Here is a 20238-nt window from a genome sequence, read left to right as displayed (position 1 = left end):
AGCTCAGATGAGTGCATGACAGTGTTTGGCTGTGTGTGTGTGGTCACGTGATGTGCGTTTTCAGCGGACGGTTGGCTGTTCAGAAATGCTAGGTAAAACACGCTGTGGATGTGGATCATTTTCATTCTAAAATGCCATTTTAACACTAAGACGTATTAGTGTAAACGCGGCCTGAGTGTGTACTTTTCGCGAGTGGGTTTGCGACGGGGGATCGACGATTCCGGCTCAGCATCATGTCTATTGGGTATCGGCGATGGACAATGGCATCGTCTATTGGCCCAACCCTAGCTGAAACTGCTGTTTCCTAAAGACATTTTTCTCTTTGGCTGCTTTCATGTATTTTTGGGTTATTTTGTTGGCTAAATTGTGAATATTTTTAGTATAGTACTGATAAGTTATAGTTTTATAATATTATTCAAGATGTTTTTAGTAATGACAGATTACTCTTGTATATTTTTTAGGATGGTTTGACTGAGGGCTCTATTTTAACGATCTAGGCGCAAAGTCTAAAGCACAGGCTGCAAAAGCATTAAGAGTGTGTCCGAATCCACTTTTAAGGATGGAAAAATACGATTCGCGTTGTAGTGCATGGTCTAACACTGTGTTCACACCAGACGCTGAACACACGGGTAAATCATGATATTCGTGCGTAAATAGATGCGTGAACATTTGAGTTCTCTCTATTCATTCGCACGTCAAAATTCGCTTCATTCGGGCATCAAATTCACTTCAGAACAGACACAGATTCGCGCCATTTGCGCGTATCGTGCCGCAGGATGTCTATTTGCACCTTTGCATTGACCTAACATGTAAATCACTCACGCTTGAAGCTTCGTCCGCGTCTGGTGTGAATGCAGCATAACAGGGTTGAGCTTACTCTCTTAATATGTTATTGGTGTGTTTTAAGAATAAACCATAGTCTCATCTCACGCCATGGCGCATTTGCTATTTACATGGCGGACTTTGTAAGTCTAAAAACTGAATGCTTCACTAGCGAGAAACCACAAGGATAAAGAACGAGCTTTCTCTATTCGGCTTTTTACTTTTTCTTTCTTTCATGGAGTAGTGAAACTGTGTTGTACACACTCCACTGAAGACATCCAATAACCTATATAATTAATTTCGTTTTGTTAAACTAAAATATTTGTTTCAAAACTATTTCTAAATTCAGTTTACAACAAATGAAAAAATAAACAATAATAATGAAGTGTGGTCAAAAGACACAAGTGCTGCAGGTGGACAAATCTAAGCTTGTTTTAATAAAACAAATATAAATATGCATATAATAAATAATACTGCTAATAATGATAATAACATTATACAAAAGCAAGGAAATATTTTTTATCAACATGCCTTAATGCGCCTTTACACACATTTATATACTGGAAAATCTTTGGAGTCCACAAAGTGGCGCAAATGGATTTGCTATTTAAACAACTTGGTGGAAAACCAAAAAATTAAGGTTGTGCTGGTTTGAAAATAGCAACACGGTGGGGGAAACATGTCTTGCGCCTCATTGCCCCGGGTCTATGATATGGGCTCTGAGATCAGATCCAAGAAGGTGGGGCTTTACACTTCATAATATATGCTTCAGAATAATATTTCAAATTAATTACAAGATTTATATATTGTTGTTTCTTTATTGTTCTATTTTTTTCTTATTCTCTTAAATTGGTTGAAATCCATTAATTTATGTATTCCTTTAACCAACAAAAATATTACAAACTTCTTTGTTTTCAAACCATTCATTCATTCATTCATTCATTCATTCATTCAATCAATTTAATAATTTATTTTTTAATTTAATTTAAACATTTCATTTTATATATTTTAACAATAATTTAATTTATTACTTTTAAAGTGAATTTATTAATTTTACAATAAAAATATTAGTTATTTTTTCTGTATTTTAATTTAATATACTTCAATTTAATTTTATAACTAATTAATTTATTTAATAATTTTTAGTCATTTATTTATTCATTTATTCATAATTTTTTCATCAATTAATTATTTTATTAATGTATAAATTTTGTTTATTTTTAATTTTAAAATTAATTTAAAAATAAATTTATTCTTTAATTTAATATAATTTTAATTTTATTTACTTTTATTTAATTAGTAATTAATTTAATAATAAATGAATTCATTCATTCACTTATTTATTTACATATTTATTTTATTTATTTGTTTGTATGTTTATTTATTTATTTATTCATTCATTTATTGTTGTGGGAAAGTACAAATGTGGACAGTGAAAATTTAAACCAGCCACTCAGTGCTAGCACTGAACCCTCTTTATCGCCTATATATGATCTTAACAGATTATTTGTGCAGTCTCAGTGAGCACCTCTTCTGTGTATCGGTATCTAAACTATAACTCAATCGTATAGCTCGAACCCTATGAAAGATGTTTTCTTTCTCTCCTGATCAGGCTTACCAGCAGAGAGACTGCATTTCTCAGATGAACGAGTCCTCTACGGCTCTTCTGTCTCTTATCGTGGGCAAACAGCTGGCCGTGGATCAGCAGCACGTGCCTGAACACACAAAGTAAATCAGCAGCACAGGCCGTAGCAGAAAACACTTCATAACACACACCCAAAGATCATTCATTCATCCTCTCACACTCAGCTTCTGCTGTTTCTCCTGTTGAGCCAAAGTAACTGAGAATGTATTGCACTTAGCTTAGATTTTTTGAGGGGGAAATAGTGGAGGGCATTAATTTCAGGAATGCAAAAAAAAAAAAAAAAAATCTCTTAATGGATTATTTGGTGTTCAGAGGCCAATTAATGAGCAGCATTTTAGGCAGAATGTTTGATTATGATAGGGAAAAAATCAAAATAGTCTCTTAGTAAAAAGTTTTTAAAAACACCCATTGGTTAAATATAAAAAAGTTAGAGAAAAGAAAAGAATAATAGCATTCATTTTCTTTATTCATCATGCAAAACTCTTGGCAAGTCATGATTATTTACATAGCACACTTCATTAAAGTTTAACCTTTAAAGCACATTATAGGAAAAAAAAAAAAAAAAAAAAAATATATATATATATATATATATATATATATATATATATATATATATATATATATATATATATATAGGGATGTAACGGTATTGTAAATACCGTCATACCGCAATATTAATTTTTTTCGATATTACCGAAGTCGCATGACTCGGTAAAACTATAGGTCTTCTGAGAAAATTTGCTCAGGCGAATGAAGCGAACGGGAGGTAGCGAAAACTACAATTGCCATCAGCCCATGCTTGACCATCATCCCTTGCGGTCTGTTGTCGCTACAGATCCAGTAATGCGGAAATGGAGTGTGCTGCTAGAAGTGGGGATGAAAAGAGCTGGAAAACTCTAAGGCCCTGTTTACACTAATGCGTTTTAGTTTGAAAACGCATAAGTTTTGCTATCCAGTAAAACTTACGGTTTCACGGCTGGAGAGGCCGTTTTCATTCTGAAATGCTGCAGCTCCGTCTCAGTGTGGATGATGGAAAACGGAGACATCTGAAAACGGAAGCGGGGCTGCAGACATTCGCCTCTCTGATTGGGGCTTTTCCTGAATATTAAGTAGCCTAACACGCACAGTTCAGTCCTGCATTATCTCCGTGTAAGTTCAGACTTCGCAAGTTTGATCAAGGCTGCAGTCTCTTCTTCTCAGTTTGATATGGAAAAGCAGACTATACCGAGGACACGGGTAAATCTTCAAAGGGAACAGTGTACTTTATAACTTCATTCACATCACCCTGGCTTCGTTGTTTCACTTTGTCAACAATAAAATGTAAACATGATTTAAGGAACTGCCTATTTTCATTTTAATATTAGCAACTTAGACAGCAGACATGTTGAGCATCGTGCTGCATATATGAGCGTCATCTTCACTGTGTGGATATTTATAACAAAACGGAGCCGATAACAACTGCCTCCTTTCAATTTCAGTGAAAATACGAAACACAGCCTCTCTTTTGCTGAATATCAGTTTTAATAATCGATAATTATAAAAGTATAACATACAATAAGTTTATACATTATTGGAAATAAAGGCAAGCGATCAGTCAATATACAGAATGTACGTGGTTACATTAATCATTAACTTATCTTTGCGCTCAGCCAAAACACTTTACCTGAGAACAAGTAATAGATTCCAATGACCAAAGTCAGGGATTATGTCGTTAGATAAAGACAACAAGATAAATGAAATATCCCGTTTAATAAATATAGTGAGATTAGATCCAGCGGGAGATGCTTGATGAGAAGTCCGACTAGCAGAGCTCTCATCTGGGTAGATGGGCTGAGTGTGATTAAATATTGAATGTGATGAGTTTTCAACAATACTAAATTGAAACTTTATTTTTTACATGGTTTAATATTTTTTTTGTTATTAAAATTGAAGTTCCTGTTTCAAAGCTTACAGATAGATGGCTAATTTGTATGTCATTGACACTTTTGGCACTTTTTTGGAGTATTTTCATAAGTTTTGTTTTTTCCTGTAAATGATTCAATAAATACCGTACCGTGACATTCATACCGAGGTATTACCGTTCCGTGAAATTCTGATACCGTTACATCCCTAATATATATATATATATATATATATATATCATGAATAAATAGGTTATAAAAATTGCAATAATAATAAGTAAAACCTGAAGAAATGATAAATGAGTTAAAATACCAATGGCAGGGCCAGCATGCAGCTGACAATGTGAGACAGAAATATTAATTACAGTCATAAACATGAAGGTGAAGGCTCTTTACTTGTGCCATTTAATTACATTATCACCAGTTTCTGTACCATTTACTCTCAGACTTAAAGACTGGGGCATTACCTTGGAACAATACTGAGGTAGGCATTGACATGAAGTCAGTGTGTGCCCAAAGTGTGCCAAGAAAATATCCCCCACACTATTCTTCCCCATTCTGATGCTTATTTTGAACTTCAGCAGTTTGCCTTGACCATGTCTACATGCCTAAATGCCTAAAAAAGCAGTTGGACAGGTATACCTAATAAAGTGGCCGGTGTGTATAAAAGATAGCTTAAACGAACGATTTCTTCGGGGTTGTTTTTAGTATGTTTGCATGACAACCATGTAATAAAAAATGTATTTGCATTTTAAAAAAGGGTTAATGCACAGACATTACATGTCAAAAAAATCCCTTTTCACACAAAAACAACAGCAGAACACTTGCATTGTCTCATTTCGCATTTCTATCCTAAATAGTTTTGGAAAATGTCACAAACTAGTATATTCAAAAGAGTATGCTGGTTCCTGGATGGTCATTGGACATGAATTTAATTAGAACTACAAACTTGTGGGCAAAAATGAAAACAAACTACAAACATGGTGGACATGCAAGACCCACTATCAACAAAAGCAGTTGAATGATATTAAATAATATCTAGCCAACTGGAAAATATATCGATGATGTTTTCTGTGTTATATTTCATTTGCAACAACGATGTGAACTTAAAGGGCACCTTGAACAATCGCTGCATCGGGCTCGCATCATTCGCACAGCTCTCGGTCCCACCCAGACTTATCAGCGCTACCAAGCCGACCAATCACAGAGCTTGCGTTACGCATCGTTGCGACGTGTAGTTACATTTTTTCAGAGGTGCACGTCAGCCACGGCGTAGGGCTATGCGTCAACGCCGTAGCATATGCGTGCGTTTAACGCAGAAGTATAAATCAGCCTTAAAGCGATGCAACTGACGCAGGTAGGTCACTTGACCATGACAAAATGGCGAATGTAGTACGTCCAATTCATACTTTTCACATTCATACTGTATAGAACGTACTTTTCTAAAGGCTGAATAGTACGTTTAAATTCAAATGCAGTACCTACTGAGTAGTAGGCGGTCTCAGACGCAGCCCTACTGTTTAGTGAAAATAAAACGTTTTATTAAGTTTTATTTTAAGAAAGTTTACTAAAATGAAAACATTTATGCAAGTTGTTTCAAGAATGAATGTGTTTATGGTTTTGACTTTCTGGCCACTGTATAGTTTTATGCGCTCTGCTGCACTGTTCAGTGTATCGATTCATCAGGCTAGATTTATTTGTATTCTCAGTATGCTTGTGATCTGTTATCAAATGTCATGTTGTAATATTTTAGCTTCGATTACACACTAAGAAAAAAAAACATGTAATATTAATATAAAATAATTATAAATAAGAGCATACCGGGGAGAGCATTTAACAGAAGACTCATGGTCAATAACCCTTGAAATAATGATTGAGAGCGTTGAAAATGGCTCGTTATATGCTTTGCACGCTGCATAATTCATTGTTTTGGAAATAAGGTGAACGTCTGCGCACAAGCACTGTTACAGCAAGCAAAAAAAGGGCTTAACAGATAAATCAATAATTTGTGCTCTGTTGCCTCTACATATGGGAGCTGGGGGTTTAAATTTGCTTGACTGCTGATTGAATTTTACACCTTCAGCTTGGGAAAACGGGAACTGTAATTACTTCGATGATGGAGAGAACAGGGTATAAAGGAGCACCGGACGAGAGAATTAACAGCACGGATCGCTCAGCGGTGCCTCCCTTTTCACTCCGTAAGTCAGAGTAATGAAAGGCAGGGCTGGAGAACACAGAATTATAAGCGTGGAGCGTGTGATGGATGGTGATCAGCGCGTAGTTTAGCTGGCTGTCATGGAGCGGCTGCAGCAGAAGACACAGATATTGAAGCTGCTGCGCTGTCCATCACTTCAGTTCAATGCACAGACCAACATGCTCAAATCCTGAGTGCTTTCAAGGAATACTTTAAAGGGCTCCTATCGTGAAAAAAGCATCTTTTGGAAGCTGTTTGGACAGAAATGTGTGTAGGTTTAGAGTGTCCGCGGTCAATTTGGAGTGATATAAACCTTTTTAAACCTTTCCTGATGTTAAATCCCAGTGATTTTGAGGCCCACTGCAATGTGCTGTGGCCATTCCTGTTCTAGAGCCTTTCTTCTTTGGCTACTGCTATCTGGCTCTCTCTTTGGACTTTAAGGGTGCTTTCACACCTACACTTTTGTTTCGGAACCTGTCTCGTTTGCCCAGTTAGCGCGGTTCGTTTGGCATAAGTGAACATGGCAATCGCGCTCTGTTCTGCGCCAAAGTAATCGCTCCGAGATCGCTTAAATGAGGTGGTCTCGGCTCGATTGAAACGAACCCTGGAGAGGTTCGATTGCAGTGAGAAAGCGATCCGATCCGAGCACGGTTATATCACTGTGTTTTATGGATATGTAATAGGCATACGACTATATAAAGAGAGAATTATGAGCATGGCGGGAAGTTTTGCGAGTCTCCGGATGCCCGCAAACGAGTGATGATCTCCCGGTAATCTTGCATCTCCCTCCCGGTCCTCAAATAGGCATCGTCGCACACCCTTCTCACCCCTCCCCACCGCATCTCTGCTCAGACACGTCGCGCGCGCACCCTGTCAGTCACCACCAAACCACCACCTCTCCTGACAGCTGAGCAGGAAGCTGCAAAATAAACCCTGACACTCTGACCAATGTGAGGAGAGTTTACTCGCACGTGACTTGTTTTAGCTCTTTTGGTCTGATTAGAAACTTTGCAGTGTGAAAGCGAACCGCTCCAAGAGCAAAGAGCAACAATGTATCATTTGTAATCTCTGTGTCGGAACAACTGAATCGATTCACAGGTGTAAAAGCACCCTAAAATCTATGCCATGAAGGATTAAGGCAGTTCTGAAGGCAAAAGGGGTCCAACCTTGTACTAGTAAGGTGTACCTAATAAAGTGGACGGAGAGTGTAGGTTTTCATAATTTAAATATTCCAATAAAAATAATCTTTATTAGTTACAAACCGTACAATTTCCTGTGCCTGAACGCTGTAAACTTAATTTAATTAATTATTCTTAAAATGCTCAAACAGTTACAGGAATTAATAAAAACGCATGCAAATGACAACCTTTTAATATATCATGGTTCTATTATGCAGTGGCTCTATAAATCTTGTGTGTTTTAACCTGTGGTTTGTGGTCAACTACAATCCCAACTAGGGCTGTGCAAAAATATTGATATATCCAACTATCGCGATAATTTCTTTCACGATAGTGTATCGATAGTTCAACCTGAAGTATCGATGCAAGTTGTGCCAAACAACCTCCTCCTCTGCTCCAGTAGATGTTGCTAACTCGCTACCAACAAAACGCTAAGTAGTACGGTATCAGAAGTAAGAAAGAGTGAGCATGGTGGAAAATTTAAAGGGATCTCCAGCTTTTACGCCCCTTTCACACGGGGCATCAGCGTCAACGCTTCCCGTTCACTTTGAATGGGTGTTGTCAAACGTTGCCAAACTGCATTGTGGATCTGTCAGCACCGCTTCAGAGGCGTTGCTCGCGGCAGAAGTTGGGACTAGCTCAACTTTTCAAGCGCTGACAGAAGCATCAGCCAATCAGATCGCTGTTCGCAAATATGGCAGCCAGACAGTGGCCTATTGCTAACTGAATTTCATTGGCTGATGCTGCGATGACGATCACGATAGCCTCAACTTCAGACACTCCTTCACTCAAGCGTTAACGCTGAAGCCCCGTGTGAATGGGCCGTTAGAGCTGACGTATGGCTGCACTTTGGTTTTAACACTATTCCAGAGTACTGAATTAGACAAAAAAATGTCATTTGCTAGCTTTGCAAATCTATCATAAAATATTCAAGAAACACTGCGAACTTGCGTTATCACTTAGCAAGCCACCGGAGATGAATTAGCAGCACTGCGGCCTCAACCAAAACCTCTTGATTGATGGCAAACTACAATTCAATTCAATTCATTCAATTCAGCTTTATTTGTATAGCGCTTTTACAATGTAGATTGTGTCAAAGCAGCTTCACATAAATGGTCATAGTAATTGGAACAGTGTGGTTCAGGTTTTAGTGTTTAAGTTCAGTTCAGTTCAGTTTAGCTCTGTTCAGTGTGATTTAATCATTACTGAGAGTTCAAACACTGAAGAGCAAATTCAACGATGCGTAGCTCTACCAATCCTGAACCATGCGAGGCAGTGGCGACAGCGGAGAGGGAAAAAAAACTTCACCTGATGGGAGTGAAGAAAAAAAACCTTGAGAGAACCAGACTCAGTTGGGCACGACCATTTTAATTTCTCCGCTGGCCAAAAGTCTTGTGCAGAACTTCATTCGCCGTGGTTTATGCTGGAAGATGGCCTCAATGAAGACTCGTCTGTCCCTGGAGCGTCGCTGGAATCAGACTCATGTTCTCCACTCCCCACGACCATCAGCGCAGCAGCAGCTCAGGATATGGCCTGGTCCCGGATATGGAATCCTTGGGATCATCACGTCGCTGGTCTTGGATCCAATCAGTGACTCCGCCTAATCTGAGGACCTCGGGATGAGTATCCCCAGGTGAAAATAGAGAATAAAGAGAATAATTAGCGTAGCTGCTGTTCATAGTGTATATAAGCAAGATGTAGAAGGCAGTGTGGAACCTGCTAGGTGATGCACTGAGTGTATGCTTTACTAAACAGATAGGTCTTTAATCTAGTTTTGAACTGGGAGAGTGTGTCTGAGCCTCGGACGTTATCAGGAAGGCTATTCCAGAGTGTAGGAGCCATGAAAGAGAAGGCTCGACCTCCTTTACTTGATTTTGCTATTCTAGGTACTACCAGAAGCCCTGAATTTTGAGATCTTAAGGAGCGAGTTGGTTCGTAGCGAGACAGAAGGTTGGTTAGATAAACAGGAGCTAGATTATTTAGAGCTTTATAGGTGAGAAGTAATATTTTAAATTCAATACGAAATTTAACAGGCAGCCAGTGTAAGGAGGATAAAATTGGGGTTATATGATCATATTTTCTAGACCTGGTCAGAACTCTGGCTGCTGCATTTTGCACTAATTGAAGTTTGTTAATAGAGGATGCTGGGCAGCCAGCAAATAGAGCATTACAGTAATCCAGTCTCGAAGTCATAAAAGCATGGACTAGCTTTTCTGCATCTGAGATGGATAGCATATTTCGTAATTTAGCGATATTTCTCAGATGAAAGAAGGCAGTTTTTGTGACATGGGATATATGGTTTTTAAAAGTTAGATTGCTGTCTAATATGACACCCAGATCTTTTATAGTAGAGCTAAAGCTAACTTTGTATCCCTCTAATTGTAAATTGAGTTGCGAGATCTGCTGTGTGCAAGATTTAGGCCCAATAAGTAATAATTCTGTTTTGTCTGAGTTTAAGAGAAGAAAATTGTTTGTCATCCAGTCTTTAATGTCTTTGATACACCCAGTTAGTTTAGAAAGTTCAGACGTCTCGTCAGGTTTAGTGGAAATATATAATTGAGTATCATCTGCATAGCAGTGAAAGCTGATCCCATGTCTTCTAATAATGTCTCCCATAGGTAGCATGTAAATTGTAAACAGTAAAGGGCCTAAAACTGATCCTTGAGGCACCCCATACTTTACTGGGCAGATTTGTGAAGGCTGTCCATTAAGATTTACAAACTGGTAGCGGTCAGTTAAGTATGACTTAAACCATTGTAGAGCCTGTCCCTGGACACCTGTAGACTTTAAGCGATTTATGAGGATATTGTGGTCAATGGTATCAAATGCCGCACTAAGATCGAGTAAAACTAATAGCGAGACGCACCCTCGGTCAGCAGCTAAGAGTAAATCGTTGGTTATTTTCACTAAGGCGGTTTCTGTACTGTGGTGAGCCCTGAAACCTGACTGAAACACTTCAAAAATATTGTTCGTCTGCAGAAAAGAGCATAATTGAGTGAAAACAACTTTTTCTAGTATTTTAGACATAAATGGAAGATTTGAAATAGGCCTATAGTTAGCTAAGTTGTTGGTGTCTAGTTGCGGTTTCTTAATAATAGGCTTAATAACAGCTAGCTTGTAAGAGTTTGGAACATGGCCTATAGATAAAGAAGAGTTGATAATGTTAAGAAGAGGTTCTCCTATAGCAGGTAGCAGCTCTTTCAGTAATTTTGTTGGAATTGAGTCCAGCATACACGTAGCTGGTTTAGAGCTATTTATAATTTTCACTAACTCTTCATGTTCTATGATTTTGAAGCAGTGTAGGTTATTATTATGATTTAATGAAATATTTACAGGATTTGGAGTATAAGCCGGTGCAGAAAGTTTGGCATCTCCTATTTTCTGTCTAAAGCCTTCTATTTTATTACTGAAAAAATTCATGAAGTCATCACTACTAATTTGCGGTGGAGTAGTTTGTACCAAGGATGACCGATTATTTGCTAATTTAGAGATGGTGTTAAATAAAAATCTAGGATTGTTATGATTATTTTCTATCAGTTTGCGCAGGTGCTCGGTCCTGGCAGATTTTAGAGCCCTCCTATAGCTGGACATACTGTCTTTGTACACAATTCTAAAGACCTCTAAATTAGTTTTTTTCCATTTACGTTCCAGGGCGCGGGTTGCTGTTTTGAGCGCACGAGTATGACTATTATACCATGGTATAGTTTTAATCTCTCTAGCCTTTTTTAATTTTATGGGTGCCACAGTATTTAGTGTGCTAGTAAAGATGGCATCCATACTGCTGGTTACTACATCAAGATCATTTGAGTTTGCGGGTGCATTACGAAATAGAGAGAGATCAGGTAAGTTATTTATAAATTCATCTTTAGTTGACGGAACAATAGTTCTACTAGGGCGGAGTATTGGAGCGGGTTTGCTGATTTCAGGTAAACATAGCTTATATAGTAAGAGGTAGTGATCTGTAATATCATCACTTTGTGGTATAATGTCTACGTCAATAACCTCGATTCCATAAGACAGAATTAGATCTAATGTATGCTTTAAGCGATGGGTTGGACCCACAACGTTTTGCTTTATCCCAAGTGAGTGTATTAAATCCATAAACGCGAGCCCTAATGTATCATTAGCGTCATCTATGTGGATGTTAAAGTCACCTACAATTAGCATTTTATCAGTTTTGACTAGTAAGTCAGAAATAAAATCAGAAAATTCTTTTAGAAATTTGACATAGGGTCCTGGGGGTCTATATATGGTGATTAAAGCGAGAGATAACATAGGTTTTTGTATAGTATCTGGAAGCTGAACATTAAGCGATAATACTTCAAAGGAGCTAAACATAAGTCCGTTTCTCTGTTTAATATTAAGGAAATCACTAAAGATTGATGCAACTCCACCACCACGACCAGTTTGACGAGCCTCATGTTTATATAAGAATCCTGGAGGAGTTGCTTCATTTAAGCTAATATAGTCATTTTGTTTCAGCCAGGTTTCAGTGAGACAGAGTGCATTAAGATTGTTTTCTGTTATTATTTCATTAATGATAAGTGCTTTAGGTGCAAGTGACCTGATGTTTAGGAGACCAAGTTTTACGAAATTTGTATTTTCACTTTCTACTGGTTTTTCTGGTTTGATTCTTACTAGATTTTTCCTGGAGCACACAGTACGTTTATTTCTTAATCTAATAATACGAGGAACAGACACAGTCTCTATAGGATTCGCCAGATATGCGTTACTGATGTTTAAGTGGGGTGAACAAGAGTCTAGGTGGCTATAGTGTGAATTTTGTGAATTTTTACCTGCTAGTCAGATGGTGCGAAGTAGTCTGGAGATGTTGTCCGACAGGAGTTCAGCTCCGGCTCGACTGGGGTGCAGGCCGTCAGGACGGAAGAGCCTAGGACGCTCCCAGAAAAGATTCCAGTTATTAGCAAAGAGCAATTTCTGTTCTTTACACCATGTTATTAGCCATTCATTCAAAGCTAAAAGTCTACTGAACCTTTCATTTCCTCGGCGGTAGGTAGGAAGCGGCCCAGAAACGATGATCTGCGTGGCGGGCGAGGTGCGTCGAACCGTCTCGATCAGGCTCCTGAAGTCCTTCTTCAGGATCTCCGACTGCCGGAGCCCGGTGTCGTTTGTCCCCACGTGGAGGACAACGGCACCAGGGCTCTCGGCAGCGCCCAGGATGGTTGGAATCTGTGTAGAAATATTTTTCACACGGGCACCAGGAAAGCAGAAAGTACGTACTTTATTACCTTTTGAGGAGGCGGCACGGACGTGACGAACGATCGAGTCACCGATGATGGCCACATCGGGACCCGACTCGCGGAGAGGGGAGAAGCGGTTCTCCGTGGAGATCTCGAACACAGGCGGAGACGTTCTGCCCCGGGATCTGGGAAGCACCTTGCGCGGCTGCACCCAGGCGCCGTGGTAGCCGGGTGTCGGCGTGAACGACGCCTGGCTGAGCCGCGCCCCGGGTGCGCTGGGCCTGGACAGAGAAGGACGCGGGGTTGAGGTAGAGGGAATGATGTGGTTGTAATTTCCACGTACCTTAGGTGATGAGACGGCCTTAGCATTAGGTACGGCTAGAAGCCGTTCCCGTAGCCGCGACCGTCTTACCACCAGCGCGCGGATCTGGGACTCCACTTCTTCCAGCTCCAGCTCCAACGCCTCCATCGATGCTTCTCCTGCACACAAGGACAGAGACGGGAGCGACATTTTACGGGGTAAAGAGCAAAGCCAGTAAGTGTATGGTTAAAGAGGTCGGTAGCTTTAGCTGACCAGCGGCGCTAGCAGGCTAAAGCTACAAACAACAGGCGGATGCTCGAGGGACAGACCGTTTTTAAAGCAGCTTTGTTTGTATAAATGTATTAAGGGTTTGGTCACCCTAAGTAGGAGAGACAAATACTTAGCGAATGAGGAAGAATTTAATGATTAAGATTTAAATTGCGAGTAAATAGCAAGTCCAAACTTCAAGCACACAGTGTGTGACCGAACGGAGACAGTGACGCCAGTGACGTCACTCGAGCATGCGCGTGAGTCACTCAGCTACACTGGATAACATCATTGACAAGCTTTCGTCTACCTCAATTAACATTGCAAAGTTACTGAAAACTGCATAGGAGGAATGGGACATAAAATGGAAGGATCTGTTGTTGTAACAGCAGCAAGTTGACATGTCAACTGCTTTAAACCATTCACGAGCGCTGCGTTTGGTGTTTTTAGGTGCAAAGATGCTTAGCGCCTGAATGCCTCCTAAATCCACGCATGTGGTGAACATTTTGCTGTGAAAACTGATCGCACAACAACAATTTTATGCACGCACAAATGCTCCCAAATATATTTTGAGGTCGCATAGATAAAATTTTGGCCGCATATGCGACCAAAACGGTCGCAATTTGGAGCCCTGATTTTGGACATTAAGGGTGCTTTCCAGCCTGATCTCACGAGAAAACGTAAGTATTTTACGTTTTGCCAGTTTAGTGGCTAATTCGTACTAGTTCAGTCGTACGAAATGGTACGATTTTAAAAAGGAGATGTGGCACCTGACCCCACCCCTAACCCCAACCGTCATTGGGAGATAAGCAAATCGTACTAAATTGTATGAATTAGATTGTACGAATTCATACGAATTAGCCACTAAAAGAAAAAGTTACGAATTGCCGTGAGATTGTGTTTTTGCTTTCACATTTATTTGCCTGGACCGTACCCAAGTTCGATTGTCTCCCCTTGCCACCTTCTCGGTAGGTTTGTGTTCACACTGTCTTTTTTCCTTCTGAACCCTCGTACGCTTGCGTCATCGAGCTGCTGTTTTGTTTACGGCCATTGCTAGGTGACGGAAACGCAAGCAAGCGCCGAATTGGAAAGACTTCCACACATCGTGGTCATTCTGCTTTTACTGAAAGCTTTTGGACATACAAAAAGCAACTTGCGTCCATCTGCCGCAAAAATATTATGCACATTCAGAACATCACACAGCGTCTGCAGAAGTTGTTTTTGGAGGAGACAAGCAGACATCACGATGTTTGGCCTGGCTCAGTCCCGTGCGTGTCACCAAGGTACGAAACAAGACACACGCACAAACAAACGAACGCTATGAAAACGAAAGGTTGTTGTACAGTTAGCAGTTCACAATAGTTCACTTCCATTATTTGGTACGATTGCATTCACATCTGAAGTGAACAGTACCAGAGTTTGCATAAACTGTACCCTAGACCAACTCTTTCAGGCGGACTCGGGTACGGTTCACGGGTCTGCACCCAGGTTCAGAAGACGCATTCACACTAGCTAAACATACCGTACCATGACGTCAAACGAACTCGGGAGCGGCCCAAAAGTGCTAGTGTGAAAGCACCCTTAGTTCCAGTTTTATGTTTACTTAATGCATTTACATAATTTTTACTTACTTTCTTTTTTTTATAAATTGTTTTTCATATACGTGACTTTAGTGGCATGTACAGTATATATACTTATATGCATATACATTTAAGTGTTTAATAACAATATGCATTTAATACATTTCAGTGAGTTCTCTGTTCAATCACACTGCTGTTCTAATGCATTGAAATGGATAGAAAATAAATTAGAATTGGAATTTTAATTCGTCTGCGGACTTTATCAAGTTGTCAATATAACATGACACACGTACTAATACAAACTATTTCAATATATCACAATATTTATTGTATCGCAATATATTGGGATATATTGTATCGTGACCCATGTATTGTGATATATATCATATCGTGAGGCCCTTGCCAATACACAGCCCTAATCCCAACTCAACATTGCATATCTTGACTATTGTGGATAGACACATTGCGATATCAATGCTGAAACAATATATAGTGCAGTCCTCTCACACATCATTAAAAAAGTTGCTATATTCTTCCACAAATAAATATCACATACCCCTATTTATAATGCATATGCTTAGTACACTAGTATACTAAAAATATGCTCTGGATATTAAACATCAAAAGTTGTTAGCAACTATCTGAAGAACCCAATCTGACTTCAGACGAACTCATATGCTTCTAGAACCCCACACTATTTCTTTTATCATGATAGCGCATTAAGATGCAGATGGCTGTGCTGTCATCAGTGATGTGAAGCACTTAAGGGTGTGAGCAATTAGATGAGAGCTTATCTCCACCGACTTACAGCACGCTAATAGACGGCTGGCTTAAATATGATAGATGAAGCGTGCAGATACCAAATTGCAAATTTCACTTCAGGAATTTTGAGTGACAGACCTGCTTATTGCCAAGTTTTTACTTTCCGCTGTTGGTGTTTTGTAAAACACTGTCAGCTGTTGATTTATTGTTTGGCAAATTAGCTAGCTAGCGTATCATCGCAAGTGCAGAATAACTAAAATGAATTCTTAAGTGGAGTACCAGATGCCTGTGGCGTTTCCATCGAAAGTAAATTGCGTAAATCACATATGAAGTGTATCATGCGTTCTGCTACCTGCTGTGAGAAACAGACGAGCGAGAGGAGATTTCACTCATCTCCATGAGGAATAATTGAACTTCCCTGCTGAGATTGTCACAATGCAACAGCTTGTTGTTATGATGGCGGCGATTCAAGAATTGCTTGTTGATGTAAATACATCTTTAACTTTAATATGCATGGGAAATAATCTCAGTTTGGCTCCAGAATATGAATTTTGCATTCGTCTGTAGCGTTAATGCATATATGGTAAATAATGATCAGTGGGGCTTTTCACACTGTGCTTAACACATGTTATCGTTACTCCAAACACCGGAAAAAGGAACGGTTCACACTTTCACACAAGGTTAGCGCAGCTTTTTTTTAACTTGTGCAAAAGTTAATGCTGCTTTGGCACTGTTAACTGCACATTTTAGTTCCAGACACGTGTAGTGTGAAATGATGCGTTAACCCCAAAAAATGACTATTTGCTTTTATCCAAATCCAAGATGAATGGTAGGTGTTTTTTTCCTTCATCGGAATATTAAAGAGCTCCTAATATGGATTTTTGAAAATGAGCTTCTTTGTAGTGTGCAAAACAGCTATAAGTGAGTGGAAACGTCCAGCTGAGGTTTAAATCTGATTCTGAAATATTGATTCTTTAACAAAAAAGTTGACTCCCAAGTCGAACAAATGAATCACGTTGATCGTATCTTTTGCTCGAATGTGTTGACATTGATACAGAACATCACCATGTAAGTGCATGAGTGGTTGATGACAAAAAGTGTAATACCTGCGTTTGACTATCACATTGTGAAATTTGGCATTCTTATGAAAAACAAAGAAATTTAATTTCTGTGTTATAATATGTTGATTATAGCAAAATGCTATATCCACAAATGTAGATTTGTTAAAGGTTCTCCTTGCTTCAAAGCATTTAAAAAAAGATTTCAACATTTTATATAAATCTATAAAACAGGTAAAAAAAAAAGGTCATCCATGTTTTGTTTATTATATGCTGCTTGGATATAATGTTATATATGTTTAAGAATGGAAGTTGAAAATGCCTGTTTGTTATTTGAAGTTTAAATAAAAAAAAAAAAATAAAATAAAATGTAAAAAAAAAAAAAAAAAAAAACATCACCAAGTAGTGCCAGTAAAAAGCAAACACGCCTTTCCCTTCAGACACTAGCGGAGCACAGGGGATCATGGGACTCATCATGATATGAAGATGATGATCACTGACAGATGAACATTCGGCTGTGGGGAATAAAACGGCATAAGTTTATTTTAACAACAACACCACGGTATAGCCAACGGTGTGCTGTGTTTGTTCCAGTGGTGTAGATTTAGGGTGGATGGAGGAAATGCATCCAAGTTTCGGACCTGAAACTTAATAAATTGTATGAAGAGAGGATTAATTATAAATATATTTTAATAGCAGTTAAATAAATAAGAGCTAATATATATATATATATATATATATATATATATATATATATATATATATATATATATATATATATATATATTTATTTATTATGTATATGTAGGTGTGTATATACACAGACACACCCATGTTTGATTTACCCGTACCCACCTTTGCCCTTGGTTTGTTCCTGTCATTTTTCTTTTTAATACAATAATCTTCGCTGCAATGTGGAATTCGACGGCCATTTGCTATTAATGGAAGAAACAGCAGAGACTAATATGTATGGGACTTTGTCAGAGACTTTGTCACTAATTGTTACAGTTCACATGGAGCAGTGTCTTCTTCCTTTGGATCCAGCCTGATCTCACGAGAAAACGTAAGTATTTTACGTTTTGCCAGTTTAGTGGCTAATTCGTACGAATTCGTACGAGTTCAGTCGTACGAAATGGTACGATTTTAAAAAGGAGGCGTGGCACCTGACCCCACCCCTAACCCCAACCGTCATTGGGGGATAAGCAAATCGTACTAAATTGTACGAATTAGATCGTACGAATTCATACGAATTAGCCACTAAATGAAAAAGTTACGAATTGCCGTGAGATTGTGTTGTTTGGATCATAACATGTAAGTGATTAAAATTGTTGCCTTGTTTTCTATGGTTTGCACAATATGTGTTTAATTCGGTGTTGTAACCTGTAATCACTACACACGGCTTGTAATTACATATCAATTATAGATCAATGCCTGTACTGTACCTCTCAGGTTAAAACTGTATGGGGTTATTCATATATTGGATCCAAAACCACGTTGAAAATGCGACACATGCTTATTCCTTTATCCATTTAAATGCGTTTCTGAACTTGTTATCCTTTTCCCTGTTATGTTTCTGTAATATATTTTGATCAGCCTCATTATCAGATTTACTCTTAGTTAAAAAAAAAAAAAATGAAAATATGCTTGAATGCCTCTTTGCTATTTTAAAAATACTTTTATTTAGGTAGGCTCTGCTCACTGCACGCAAAACATTAACCACCAACCAATGGGAGTGATTGTAAACGTAAGAAAGTTGATTGGTTGAAAATATTGTTCATGGCCAATAGTTAAACCTGACTTTCGATTTAAACTTGGTGACTACTGTTATTTGTGTGTGCTTCGCTTGCACTCATTCATACACAGACTCTCTCTCTCTCTCTCTCTCTCTCTCTCTCTCTCTCTCTCTCTTTCTCTCTCTGTTTCATTCACATTCACACACACACACACATGCAGGTGTTCACTACGCACAAGTTAATGCTGAATCCATTAAAATAAATACCTCGCTAACATCCTACCCCTCCACATTATGATTTTTTAACCACGCCATCACCACCACGGACACCAGAGAAAGTCTGTGTCATACATGTCTAATACCGTCTAAATACAAGTCACATACATTATTATAAATACATGAAAGTATTAATGAGCAGTAATGCAGTTCAAACAATCATTTCAGACTGCAATGGAACTCCAAGCAGCAACAGATGACTCATGTCAACATAAAAAAAAACATGCGAGTTGGTTTATTCACTATTTTACATGAGTAATTTTGAACTAAATGTGTCATTTTTTTCAGATTTTTTATCATTAAAGTACCTAAAATATACATGTAAATGTAGGAAATGGGAATTAAATCAAACAGTTTTACCACATATTGCTATACACCATTGGATATTCTGGTTTATTTGAATCTCGGATGAGTGCTAATGGGAAGAGAGCTAAATGTTTTCTATTCTGACAGCATCTGATGGCCAAGGGAGACTGAGGCTTTATCTGCTTCAAGTCTTAATTGGTTCCATTCCCTTTTAGAATTTTCCAATTATCTACACATCTGGAGACCTCAGTGGCTTCGAGCCCAACCAAATAAACACACACTCACTCACACGAACACTGAAGGTGAATGGGATGTCAGCTGTGCAAGCCCTTATGGTCACACCGAATCAGTGGTGCATTAATTACAAGAGTCAAATTAAACCTCCAACGATCTGGCCCATTGGAGCTAATGTAAAAGGAAAATCGCCAATGCATCAATAATAATAATAATATATAACTATATATATATATATATATATATATATATATATATATATATATATATATATATATATATATATATATATATATATATATATATATATATATATAACTGCTACACTGGAGAGTAATCCAACGATGCGCAGCTCTACAAATCCCGAACCATGCAAGCCAGTCCATCATTCCATCCATACATCCATACATCTATCATCAATTTGACAAGCATCCATGTCTGTCTATTTATACATCCATCCATCTTTAATTTGACATGCATCCAGCTCTATCCATCCATCCATCCATCCATAATCAATTTGACATACATCCTAGTTGGTCTAACCATCTATCCATCCAACTACCTACCCATCCATCCGTCCGTCCATCCATCCATCTATCCATCAACCAATCCATCCATCATCATTTTCACATGCATCCGGGTCTGTCCATCCATCCATCATCAATTTGACATACATCCAAGTCTGCCCATCCATCCATCCATCCATCCTTTCAAATACTTACCCTTCCATCCATCCATCCATCCATCCATTATCAACTTGACATGCATCCAAGCCTCTCCA

General features: G+C 38.5%; 2 protein-coding genes across 6 annotated transcripts in view; one reads left to right on the top strand and one right to left on the bottom strand.

The window, feature by feature from the left end:
- fstl5 (follistatin-like 5) overlaps positions 1-20238 on the top strand; it is a 390165-nt gene that overhangs the window by 6202 nt on the left and 363725 nt on the right. The gene's annotated exons all lie outside the window — the stretch shown is intronic.
- On the bottom strand, positions 9781-13755 carry LOC147840914 (uncharacterized). Of its 5 annotated transcripts, XR_015507883.1 has the most exons (4): positions 13572-13755; positions 13354-13421; positions 12734-13222; positions 11380-12631 (listed from the first exon to the last, which is right to left on the bottom strand). XR_015507883.1 is itself a non-coding variant. In XM_087282093.1 (3 exons), the coding sequence occupies exons 2-3, from the start codon at positions 13408-13410 to the stop codon at positions 12544-12546; spliced, it is 765 nt and encodes a 254-aa protein (XP_087138219.1). In that variant the 5' UTR covers positions 13411-13421; positions 13516-13755; the 3' UTR covers positions 9781-12543. The 5 variants fall into 5 exon arrangements, 4 of the variants coding, with proteins under 4 accessions (XP_087138219.1, XP_087138218.1, XP_087138217.1 ...); XM_087282093.1 differs by having other exon boundaries at positions 9781-12631; positions 12734-13421; positions 13516-13755; XM_087282092.1 differs by having other exon boundaries at positions 9781-12631; positions 12734-13421.

The sequence above is a fragment of the Danio rerio genome, chromosome 14 (assembly GCF_052040795.2).
Source record: "Danio rerio strain M-AB ecotype USA chromosome 14, GRCz13ab, whole genome shotgun sequence".
Lineage (NCBI taxonomy): Eukaryota > Metazoa > Chordata > Actinopteri > Cypriniformes > Danionidae > Danio > Danio rerio.
This window is presented reverse-complemented; position numbering and strand designations above follow the sequence as displayed.

Bases quoted from the DNA above. Each gene is read 5' to 3' on its own strand.
- LOC147840914 (XM_087282091.1), bottom strand. From the start codon at position 13,410: ATGGAGGCGTTGGAGCTGGAGCTGGAAGAAGTGGAGTCCCAGATCCGC.